At 43.7% G+C, this 11,944-nt stretch overlaps 1 protein-coding gene across 1 annotated transcript; it reads right to left on the bottom strand.

Moving 5' to 3' along the window:
- Window positions 1-51: 51 nt before the first annotated feature.
- SMAD4 (SMAD family member 4) lies at window positions 52-8,778 on the bottom strand. The gene is made up of 8 exons (XM_008939224.1): window positions 8,530-8,778; window positions 7,504-7,678; window positions 7,094-7,123; window positions 5,327-5,542; window positions 3,086-3,205; window positions 2,828-2,938; window positions 1,102-1,152; window positions 52-239 (listed from the first exon to the last, which is right to left on the bottom strand). Exons 1-8 carry the CDS (start codon window positions 8,776-8,778, stop codon window positions 52-54), a joined length of 1,140 nt encoding a protein of 379 aa, XP_008937472.1.
- Between the last annotated feature and the right edge of the window lie 3,166 nt (window positions 8,779-11,944).

Below are 11,944 nucleotides of genomic sequence, written 5' to 3' on the forward strand. Positions count from 1 at the left end.
TCTAGGATTCTGTGAAAGGACAAGCTCTCCTCCCATCTGGGGGTGTGGGGGTTACCTTGCTCTCTCGATGGCTTCTGTTCTGTGCACGTTGGAGAGCTGGCCCAGGCAGAAGCGGTCTCCCCCCGAGGGATCCACGTACCCGTCCACGGTGACGATGGGACAGCTGGAGGGGACCTTAAAGGTCTCCCCAACTTGCACGTCCATTTCAAAATAGGCAATGGAACACCAGTATTCTGGAGCTGAAGGAGAAACAAGGAGCCATGAGGCACAAATCCCACCTCACAACTCAACCCAGCCAACCCAAGAAGCCTTCTGGCGACTGCTGAGGTCATCCAGGGTAGCACAGAAGCCAGTTCAGGTGGACAAAGACTCTTCTCCTGGTTTTATTTGAGCACACAACACAAAGGAGGTTTTCTAGTTAAGCTTTTACAAGTCTCTGTGCAGTTTGTAAACCCATCTGCATGCCTGCACCTTATTATAGCTTGATTTTTGTCAGCCTTCAGCATAAAAGTAATGCATATATTCATGGCAAGCTGATAGGATCCAATTCCCAAACAGATTTGGAGTGAGAACTCTCCCAGCTCCCTAAGTGCTGCTCGTTCAGTACTAACTGCAGCACCTATTTTGTCTTAAAATCTGCTTAAAATCAAAGTGAACACAAGGAAAAACAGCTTTGGGGTGAGGGTGGCCGAGCCTGGAGCAGCTGCCCAGAGAGGCTGTGGAGTCTCCTGCTCTGGAGAGATCCCAAACCCACCTGGATGCCACCCTGGGTTACCTGCTGTGGATGAGATGATCTCCAGAGGTCCCTTCCAACCCCCACTAGTCTGGGATTCTGTGAAGGTGCCTCAATTCCTTGAAGTTTTATTTTTATCTTCAAATAAAGAACTGGCCCAGGTTACCCAGGGAAGCTGTGGATGTTCCATCATCCCTGGAGGTGTCCCAGACCAGGTTGGATGGAGCTTGGAGCAACCTGCTCTAGTGGGAGGTGTCCCTGCCCATGGCAGGGGGGTTGGAGGACTTGATTTTACAGGACTTGATACAAAGAATAACAGTTAATGATCAGATTCAAACCAGAAAGTTATTAGCTTGGATTTTACTCACCAGGATGATTTGATATAGGAGGCTGGAATGCAAGTTCATTGTGAACTGGCCCTTGAAAAGAAAACAAATGATATGTTTTATAGCAGGAAAAATAAGGGGGTTTTATAGTTAAAACACTTGTGAGGATGCCAGATGTTACAAATCCCATTAATTTCTGAATCAATTGGCCAAATCTGACAGGGGAGAAAAGTGCCCACAGAAGAATCACCCCCTTAGAGGTCTCCTGAAAGTTCAGGAGTAGAGCCAAGAGCCCTGTTAATATCCCAGGAGGAAAATTGGGCATGGAGATGTCACAGAAATAGGACCCAAGCTTCACTTTTGCCCTCAGGCTGGGCAAAGAGAGATTTATTGTATAGAGATATGGGATCTAAACCTGAAGCCACACTTGTTTGGTTTCATGAATTCCAGAACAAGTTGCCCAGCATGCTGTGGGCCACAAGAAACACTCCCTGAAGATGGGGGGGAAAAGAAAACCACCTAGAGAATTCATTTCCTAAGAAAATAAAAACCCTGAATATACTCTTGGTATTGTTTATTCCCTCCACTTTTAGGAACTAACCTTGCAGGCAGCAGAGAACAAGGAGGAAAGGCTTAAATAAAGTATTATAAGGCACAGCAGCTTTTGCACCAAGATGTCACAACAGGAGCTACAGCACTGCTGAAGTTTTTACACCTTGGGAGCTCTGATAAATGAAGGAGGAGCCTAACAGGGTAAAATAATGAAACTTAAGCACATCTAACCCAAGCTCAAGTCATCCTAATATTAACTCTCAGTGTCTTCTCCCCTTCCACCACCAACTGCTCCAACCAGGTGATGTGGTTAAAGACTCTGTTGGGAAATAAAGACCTGTTCCAGCTTTTGGCCACAAAAAAGCTTTAATTTGGGTAGGTTTTTGTTCTTGATTTGCACTCTAATCTTATAAAGCATCTACTCTACCAGACAGACTAGAATGTTGATCACTTTTTTTCCCCCCTTCCTCTCTCCTGTGCCTTAGAACAAAGAGGTTGTGCTCCTATTTTGTTGATAAATAGGATTTTTGTGTGCCAAATACACTCCTGGTTTGGGCTGTGGTGAGACCATCTATTGACAAGGACTTTACTGCAGGAGATTTCCAAAAATTCTTTTCACCTGGTTAATGTACATGGACAAACACCTTCCAGAGCTTAAGGGAGATGGTTACATCATGAAGACCCTGCTTCAAAATGTCCAGAAAACCAGCCAGGAGCTCTCAAGTTTTGAGGGCAAAATCCCTGAACACCACATTTTGAATCAGCTTGTTTTTTCTGCAGAGGAAATAGTTCCTTGTGAGCTCACAAAGCTTTAAGAACAGAGGTTTAGAAAGGGAATTCTGGGTTTGTGAGGTAAAGCAAGATGTTTATAGTGTAGATGGGGTTACCACAGCTATCTAATTTCTAATCTCTGCTGCTTTAATGGAGGAAAGTCCATCCAGCTGTTATATTTGACTCTCAGAATACACTAAATGGTAGATTTAGAATGAAAAACTTCAAAGATCTGGGGGTTCAAAGTCTCCTTCTCTGAAGACATCAAAAACCTGCCTGAACACCACCCTGGGCAACCTTCTCTTGGTGACTGTTGGAGCAGGGAAGGTTGGACAAGAGGATCTCCAGAGCTCCCAAATCCCACCATGCTGGAACTCTTTAACCAACCACCAGAACCAAGCTGCCACCCTTCAAGAGAAGGGAATGGAAGCTCTGCAGTGCTTACAGTAATGTCCAGGGTGCATGGGTGGATGGTGCTGAAGATGGCCATTCTGGTGGTGAGGTATGGTAGGGGTGTAGGCTGCCGTCCGACTTCCAGTCCAAGTTGTGGTACTATCTAAAAAAAAAAGAAAAGAGTGGTTGGGTTGGGTTGATTTTTTTTTTTTAAAGGGAGTTTTACCCCATTTTCACCTCTAAATCTTCTTCATTTCTCCTGAACTTGGTTTTTTAAGAGAACTAAAAGTGCAGGTGTGGGTATACTCACTGTGATGGTAAGTAGCTGGCTGAGCTGTAAACTCATTCTGCTGAGTTCCTGGCTGAGGCCCTGCAGCAATCTGTAAGAATCCATCACTATGGCTACCTGTCAATATACTGGGAGGTTGACCTGGTAAAAAAACACACTACCTAATTCATCAGTGTTCCAAAATTTGAAAGAAAAAGAGGCTCAGCACTATTGGGTAGGAAAAGACACCCAACTCAGGGCACTGGAAGAAGACAGTTCCTACAAGTTTGGTTTCAGGATTTGTTTTCTCACCCTACAAGTTTGGTTTCAGGATTTGTTTTCTCACCCACCAGAGTAGTTTTTAGGAAGCTTGAAGCAAAAGGCTCCATCATCTGTTCAATTTCACTCTGTCACCCTGAGTAGTTTTGGAGTAGAAATATGCAGAGGACTCAGTTTATCAACCACAACTTTGGGGTTTTTTTTCCCATCTCAATTTTCAGTTTGAAAACAAAAAAAATGGAAGAAAGGGGTTTTTTCCCCCATCTCAGTTTTCAGTTTGAAAACAAAAAAAGTGGAAGAAATGTCACCAATTTGGGGGGTTTCTTTTTTATTCAGTAAAATAGCTGGACTAGAGCTGGTATAAATCCAAGCAGGTCAACAGCAAGTTGTTTATTTTTCTCACCCACCAGAGTAGTTTTTAGGAAGCTTGAAGCAAAAGGCTCCATCATCTGTTCAATTTCACTCTGTCACCCTGAGTAGTTTTGGAGTAGAAATATGCAGAGGACTCAGTTTATCAACCACAACTTTGGGGTTTTTTTTCCCATCTCAATTTTCAGTTTGAAAACAAAAAAAATGGAAGAAATGTCACAAATTTGGGGGGGTTCTTTTTTATTCAGTAAAATAGCTGGACTAGAGCTGGTATAAATCCAAGCAGGTCAACAGCAAGTTGTTTATTTTCAGTGTCACCACTGTTCCTAAGGAGGACACTTGCTCAAATTCATGTTCATGCTGAACAATATTTGATTTTTAAATAAACCAGAGCTGCACACATCACTGCACTCCTTCCTGAGAAAGCTGCTGGGTTGTTGTGGGGTTTTTTTCCCCAAATAAACATTCCAAGAATTGTCTAAGCTTTGAAATAAAACTAGAGATATTCCAAGAAGAGGTTAAAGAACTGGATTTTCAAAGGCTTCAGCTCAGCCATTAGCACTAAACTCATCAGCAGTTTGCACTCTCCAACTGGTGTGGCCAGTGGTTTTTAGCACACTGAGAACTTGAACTAAAACCTGAAAAATGAGCTTTTTTTTCCCCTATCCACTTGCCTCCAATAATGATAGCACTGATGAGAAAGAGTTGTTGACTATAAACTGGCAATATAATTCAACTGCCTATCTTCTTTTCTCTGCTGGAGACAAAGACATCACATCTCAGCTTGGCAAAACCATCCTGAGTTTCAGCAAAAAAAAGCTGTCAGCTCACATGAAAACATCATCAAAGCACCATAATTCAGGTTTGAGAACATCAAATCCATAACACGACAAAGAGCACATGAAATCCCTCCAAATTTTGTGGTTTCCCTACGTCAGGGCTGCAGGTAACTGCTTCACTGCCCTGCTGGAGTGAAATGTGAGGTTTGAGACACTTTCCCTTGTACCAAACACACCCAGAGTATGAAAAAAACTTCAATATTCAACTCAGATTAAGGAAAAAACTCAAGAGTAAGAAAAATTTCAACGTAGCACTCTAACAGACTCATTAAAATATCAATCAGGGCTGTCCTTTTGGTAGTAATTTGGCTTGTAATTTTGATAGGATAGTAGATCATGAGGAAAATGATCAAATTAAAACTAGAAGGCTCATTTTGTCTGCTGTGCAGTGCTACAGAATGGTCTGAAAGCCTTTAGATGCTGCCACTTTACAGCAGATTTGCTGTTGTAATAAAATAATCCAATTCTTCCCCTCCTGTGGCAATCATTCTTCTGATGATAGGCACAAGGTTTTGTCAGCAGTCAATTGGTTTAATGTGGTGTCACTGAACCTTGGGCATATCCAAAGCTGTCTTTTAACACTCCTGGAGTGTCAGTCTCACAGCAAATAAAGGCTTGGTCACCAGGAGAAGTTCCTGAGATCATGCTCCAAGTGCAGCCTGCCCAGATGCCACCACCACGCGCTCTCTCGGCCTCCTGTGGCAGCAGCAAGACTTCCTTTGACAAAACCCAGGGCTTCTCTTGGAGCTTTCCCACCTTCCCAGTGTAGCATGGGGTATAAACACCACGAGCTTACTTGTTGAAGCCACAGGAATGTTGGGGAAATTGGTGGTGCTGGTGGTGCTGGCCTCGGTGGGAGCTAACATGGCCGGGGTGCTGTACGGCTCCGTGGACGCCCTGTTACTGGGTGGGTGCTGGATGGTTTGGACAGAATGCCCTTCAGCAGAAGACAAGGAGGGCTGCCCCTCGTAGTCATGAACGTATTCGTCCTTCACCAACATGCTTGATGGAGCTGCCAAGGAGAAAAGAGCTTGAGAAGACATCTCAGATTTAACCACCAACGGCAGCGCCGCTTCCCGGCCGATAACCGCGCTCTGAGAGCTACCAGGGGGAGGATTCAGCCTTTTAAACATCACTAAAGCACTCCTCCAAATGACAAATAAACACTTGGAGGCAGCAGCAGGATGTTTGGAAGCAGAACTAGATGGAAAAATAAAACCCAAATGGTTTCTTTAGCTCACTGCTATCAAACAAGCAGCTTGGGCCCGTGGTGGAAGAATCCCGACAGCGTTTTGGTTTCTGGTCCATCACTGTGGGATTGGCCACGGGGAAGAAAAGGGGCAAAAGGCTTTTTGTCAGGCACTTAACTCTAAATTAATGCAGCTAACAAACCCATTCCCTGTCTACAAGTCACACTGGGTATCAAACTCTGTGAAAAATGCAATTTATAAACCCAGCACCTAAAAAAACCCTTCACGTTTTTAAGCGCTCCCATCCAAACGGACTAAAAAGCATCAAATTCAAATTCAAAGTAACACTACTCCCTATTTACACCCATTCACTGTCTACAAATCACACAGGGTATCAAACTCCTGTGAAAAATGCAACTTATAAACCCAGCACCTAAAAAAAACCTTCACGTTTTTAAGCGCTCCCACCCAAATGGACTAAAAAGCATCAAATTCCAATTCAAAGTAACACTACTCCCTATTTAACCATGGAGCCACTAATTCACAACATTCCCCCACACAGCATAAGGAAATCACTCTAAGAATTTACTTCTATATCTCCCACTGAGCACATTGGAATAAAACTCTTCCATGGCATTAGCTCCCGTGCTCATTTTTTTCTTAAAGCGGCTTTAAAACGTTCAAATCTGAGAGGAATTTTCTGTTTCCTGCTGCAAAATAACCCAGCAGCCAGCCAAGGAAACATTCTGCCTGGATTTAACTGCTGGTTGGTAAGCTTTGAGGTTTATTTTTCACCAGACACAGGTAATGAGGCAAATCAGCAGAGATGAGCACACAAGTTACAGCTTGAAGTTAACGGTTCGTTGGGTTCTTTGGGGTTTTTGGAGTCATTTTTGGCTCAAGTGCTTCTAGTAACGTGCAAAAATCATTGGATTGGCCAAAATTTCCTTGGTTATGAAGTTCTTCTGGCAGGAAATAAAAAAATCAGTGTTTGAAATGAAGCAGTTTGCAGGCTGCACAACCTCAGACTTGTGAATGGTGTTCGTGGGGGTATTTAACATCCAATTCCTCTCAAATTTAGGGAGGGCAAGAATATTAAACACCTTTAATTGCATATTAATTACAGCATTTTTACTAGTTTCTTCTTCAACTACTTATTAAATCATCAACATCTATGATTTCCAATTCAACGTGTCTCAAAAAGTGCACAAGTTCTTGGGAGTTGGGGTTTTTTTGGTTGTTTTTTGTGGGTTTTGTGGTTCTGGGATTTGGTTTAGGTTTTTTTGTTTTAATTAGCAGCACTCAGTGAGTTTTCTGGGGGTTTGTTTTTTGTTGGGGGTTTAGTCCATGCAATAGCAACCAGAACTACTTACCAGAACTCTGTAGTGTCAGTCCTGAGAGATCTTAAAAAAAGAAGAAAAGGGGGTGCAGAGGATTACACAGCAGATCTTCAGCAATGCTGAACATTAATAAGCCTTTAGAAATTAGTACTAGAGGCTTTAATTACTACACCCCCTCCACCAGAAGTCTCCACACGAAGTTACTCCCAAGTTACACATCAACTGTGTTAGACAGAAAGGCTTAAACAAAAGCCACAAACTGTTCTTTCCCATTTGGAACAAAGGCAAAAGAATCATTCCATTAAGATGAACAAGAGCATAGGAGAGTAATTCTTAATGAGAGCATTAAAAGTTAATGCTTCTAATTTCAGCCTGTTTTCTGCCCTCCAAACATTAGACATTTTATTCCCACTGTTCCATCTGAAATGAAAGAGTCCACTTACCTATGCCAGGTGAGACTACACGCTCATAATGGTAAGGGTTTACACAGACACTGTCACATTTTAAGTCAAAAGCATACTGACAATATTTAACATGCTTGAGTTCATTTTTGTGAAGATCAGGCCACCTCCAAAGTCGTGCATAAATCACATGGGGGAATCCCTTGCGACCAGCCACCTAAAAATTCAGACACAAGTTGAGTGGGAAAGTAGCAAAAAAAGGACAAACAGCACCACAACCTCTCTCCAGCATCAAAATATGGGAGGGGAGGAAGGTGGTGGTCAGTTTCCCTAAGTTCTGTGCTCAACAGAAATAGATTTCTAGGAGGGTTTTTGCTACAGGTTAAGTCAAAATTGGGATTCTGAAGGAAAAATACTGGATCCAAAAGGGTAGAAGCAGAATTGGTGCTTCCTGTGGTACACACAGACACCTTCCCTGCTGTGGATGGTGAAGCTTTGCCCCAGAAGAAGAGGAAGGAGGCACTGAGCTACACAGGAAGGAATTTACAAGTAGAAGAATGCCAATCTGTTCTACTGGAATTAAAACCAAATCAAATAAAGATGTTTCTAGGGTAAGATAGGAAGCCAGCCAGCAAACACACCCTCTGTCCTGGAAGGAGGAAATCACAACCCAAGCTATACAGGTACTGATGGCACCAGGCTAAGGTAAATCCTCAGTGCAGCCTCCTTGGAGAAGCTGAGCAAGGGATCTCAAGTCTTCCTTCACCCTGTTGACCAACACAGAGCCACCAGAAGCTTGCAGTGAGAACGCTGGATTTCTGCCACCCTGCTCCTTACTGCCACACACACACACCCCTCCAGAAGGGCTGAGCCAAACACCTTCTGCTAAAAAAAACCACCAACTCCCACAGCAGTCCAGAGCTCCAGCCACAAAAACGTGCCTACAAACGGGGAGGGGGATGCAAGAGAAGAGCTCCTCTTCCTCAACACTCCAGGAATCCTGCGTCACGCCCTCCCCGCTGCAGCTTCACCAGGAGGAAAAAACCTCTGAATTCCCCTGGCACTGACCTGCAGCCTCCCATCCAACGTTCTCTGGATGGTCACGCACTTGCTGGGATGAGCACCGTTGGTGGTGATGGCTGTGATCAAAGAATCCAACTCATCTTTTTTCTCCTTCAGCTTTTTCACCAAGCTCTCGATGGCGCGTTTGGCGAAGGTTTCGCTCTCCCCGCCTTGCCGATGGCACATCAAGCTGTGGACAATGCTCAGACAAGCATCATTACTGGTGGGTGTGTTAGTAATAGACATATTGTCCATTGGTCACAGCTTTTTGGGGTTTGTTTTTTTTTTGGTTTGTTGGTTTGTTTCTGGTTTGTTGGGGTTTTTTTTTCCTGGTTTGTTGGGGGTTTTTTCTCCGTCCTCTCCTTTCTTTCGGATCAAACGTCGGTTGTTGTGATTTTCAAGGTGATGAGCAAGAGATGATCCAAATTAAAAGGTTAGAAGGACTGGGGAAAACCTAGGAGGGAAAAAAAAATAGCTCCATTAAAATTGGTTTTTAACCAACTGCACATCAGGTTTCTAAGGAAGTCTGTGGCTTTTTGCTTCTTTTATTTCCCAGCTAAGTGCAGGATATTAAAAGCACATGAAAAAAAAGAAGAACTGCTCTGCTTTGTCCCATGATAGTGAAAAATGCTGAAGATGCTGCTCACACAGGTTTAGAGCTCTTTTTATTTCTCTTTTTCCCCTAGAAATACTATTTAAATCAAGATTTTCATTTCCATACACATCCACATAGGATGCACACAGAGAAAAGTTGGGAGCATGAGGTGAACAGCCTCAAACTAGGAAAAGGAGAACAGTGACAATGATTCCCAAGGTTTTTACACTCTTCAGGTAGTTCAGCTGATCTCAGATTAACTTTAATTCTCTCTGCTAATCAGAAAGGCAAAAATTGGACCTGGCCAGGAGCTTAATCTGTATTTCTGTAACAAAGTATTGTGGGTATCTGGAAACAGGACAATCCCAACTGGTACATTTAGGCTTTACTTGTTTGGATCCAGATTCTCCTAGATGGAGTTAAATCAACTGAAGGCACTAAAAATCCCAAATTGTCTCAAGAATTGACTTAACTGAAGTAAATAAAAGGTAAGGAAGAAATCCCTCCTAACACATTGAGCCTTTCAACTCCATTTGTGAAAGAACCTGCAGTGGTTTCTGGTCGTGAAGTCCTTCTCCTCAAAGCCAGCACACCTCAACCTCTTAAAATTTCCTTTAATTAACAAATGAGAAGAGCTGGCCTGGTTTTCTCCCTTCTGAATGAGCCAATTATGAGGCTTTATCTCACTTGAGCCAGAACCAGAGGGCAGCAGGTTTGGGGCACTGACAGAAAAGGAGTTTAATGTTGGCAAAAAGCTGCTCTGCTTCTTCCAAGCAGCTCTGGCTTCAAGTAGTCACCCACTAACACCATTCTCCCAGCTACCTGGTCTAAGACACTGACAGCAAACTATTATGAAAAGAAATAAAGTCTTCTCTATTTCATATTTTCTCCAATTTCAACTGGAATGCTTGGGGGGGAAAAAAAAACCCACACACACAACACATCATAAATCCTTCCCCTCACTCCCTCCCTGTTTTCTTCTTTTGTAAGGATGGACCTAATTTCTCCCAAAGGAAAATAATTACCTAAAAAGTTTGAAGATCACTTTACCTAGTTATTCAAGTTTCTCCCTTGCTGCTAGGGGTTTGGGGTGGGGTTTTTTTTTGGGTGCTTCAACTCAATAAGCCTCTTTTAAAAGTCAAGCTTCACCTGCCAGTCATTCTCCATGGCAACTGGCATAAATCTGTACAAGCCTGCCAGCTAAAAGAGAATAGAACATCATTTGCCTTCAACACAAAGCAGCATCCCAGATAGATCCATCTAAATAATCATAAATAAAGGGCTTTATAAAGCTATGAAAGAAAAGAGATGCTTAAAATCAACCACGCCCCAAAAAACCACTCGGTGGCTTCCAGAGGGCCAAGATCAAGCCCAAAAATCCTCATTTCAGGGGAATGATCTTCAGAAAGGTTGAATCCCCCCCTCAGCTGCCACCCTGCTCAACAGGAGCTTCTGAAAAGCTTCTGAAAAGGAGCTTTTGAAAGCCTGGCCACTGGTTGGGGGGGTTTGGAGCTGGGGAGCTTCCCCTTGGCAAGTGCCCTCTGTAGAAATGCTGCATCTCATCCCAGAGTCTGGATCCCCCCCCAAAAAATAACACCAAGGGGGAGGGGTCAGATCTGGCACGTGGTGATGACTGCTGGGAAGTCTTCCTTCCAAAGCAGGAGGGTACTTTGCACATTAAAGTCCCACCAGTTTGGTTTCTCACACAATTGCCCCCCCCAGCCCATCTTTGAGTCACACATTCAAGAGGTGCCTTCACACCTTCTCACTTTTATGGGTGCAAATAAAAGCCAACTGCAATCACTGCTGGGTGAGAGCCTGTTTTGGGGGGGGGAAAGGGGCAGAGAAAAGAGAAAGGGAACAGGAGGAAAGCAGGAGATAACTCTTGTAGGGAAGCTTTTGGCTTCACCCCCCCCAGGAACAAAAAGGTGTGACAGGAACAGAACACAGAAGACAAAACACAATGGGACAAGGTAATGTGAAAATGCTAATGAGGGATAAAGTGATGAAGAAATACCTTGTTTTATCACAGAAAGTAATTGCTCTCAATAAAAAGCTATCAACAGGTATGGGATGAAACAAGGGAAGAACAATCAACAACCTGTGATGGTCCAAGAGTTGGAACAAGCCCCTCTGAAGAGAGAAATCCGAAAGGCAAATGAAATTAATGTTGCCAGGTAATTAAAACCAGGGTGGGTGATCTGTCTCAGGAGCACAGAGAAGGAACCATGAACTGAACTCTTCCTCCAAGAGCAGAACCCTCCAGGACATGCCACTTCCCCACAGCCACCCTGCTGAAGGGGGAGGGATCTTTTTAGCCATGAAATTCCAATTCTCATTTTTTTTGTGCAGTGAAATTCCAAACATGAAGCAGCTGTCTCAAAGTAAAAACACAAGAGCTGGGGCCACGTGCCTCCTTTCAAGGCCATGAATCTGCCAGAAATGGCTACCTGAAGAGAGGTTCTAAAAACACAGGCATCTGTAAGAGCCTGCTGCCTCACAGAGCCTCAAATCAAACCTGTTATTGACTGATCTAGGTGGAATTAACATCATTTTAGAGCCCTGGTGGCACTTCTATTTATCTCACGGGCAGGAAAGCAGAATAAACACCACCCTGACTGCAACTATTCCACTGTTCTCAGGTCAGCTGCTCTGGTCTCTCTCTGAAAACTGCAACCAGGGCTAGAAAACAGAGCCTGGGTTTAACGTCCAGCATCTTCTGGAAAAGCCAGCTCAGAGCTCTGGGAGAACATTCCCCTTTGTGGGAGGGCAAGGTGCTCCTGATCCACCAGAAAACCAAAACCCAACAGAGCCAAGGGTCAAACA

Source organism: Merops nubicus, unplaced genomic scaffold (genome assembly GCF_000691845.1).
Source record: "Merops nubicus isolate BGI_N331 unplaced genomic scaffold, ASM69184v1 scaffold16614, whole genome shotgun sequence".
NCBI lineage: Eukaryota > Metazoa > Chordata > Aves > Coraciiformes > Meropidae > Merops > Merops nubicus.

Coding starts and splice junctions, on each gene's coding strand:
- SMAD4 (XM_008939224.1), bottom strand. CDS start 8,778: ATGGACAATATGTCTATTACTAACACACCCACCAGTAATGATGCTTGT. Junction 3,206..5,326: donor CATTCCTGTGGCTTCAACAA/GTAAGCTCGTGG, acceptor TTTTTTTACCAG/GTCAACCTCCCAGTATATTG. Junction 1,153..2,827: donor CATGCACCCTGGACATTACT/GTAAGCACTGCA, acceptor TTTCTTTTCAAG/GGCCAGTTCACAATGAACTT.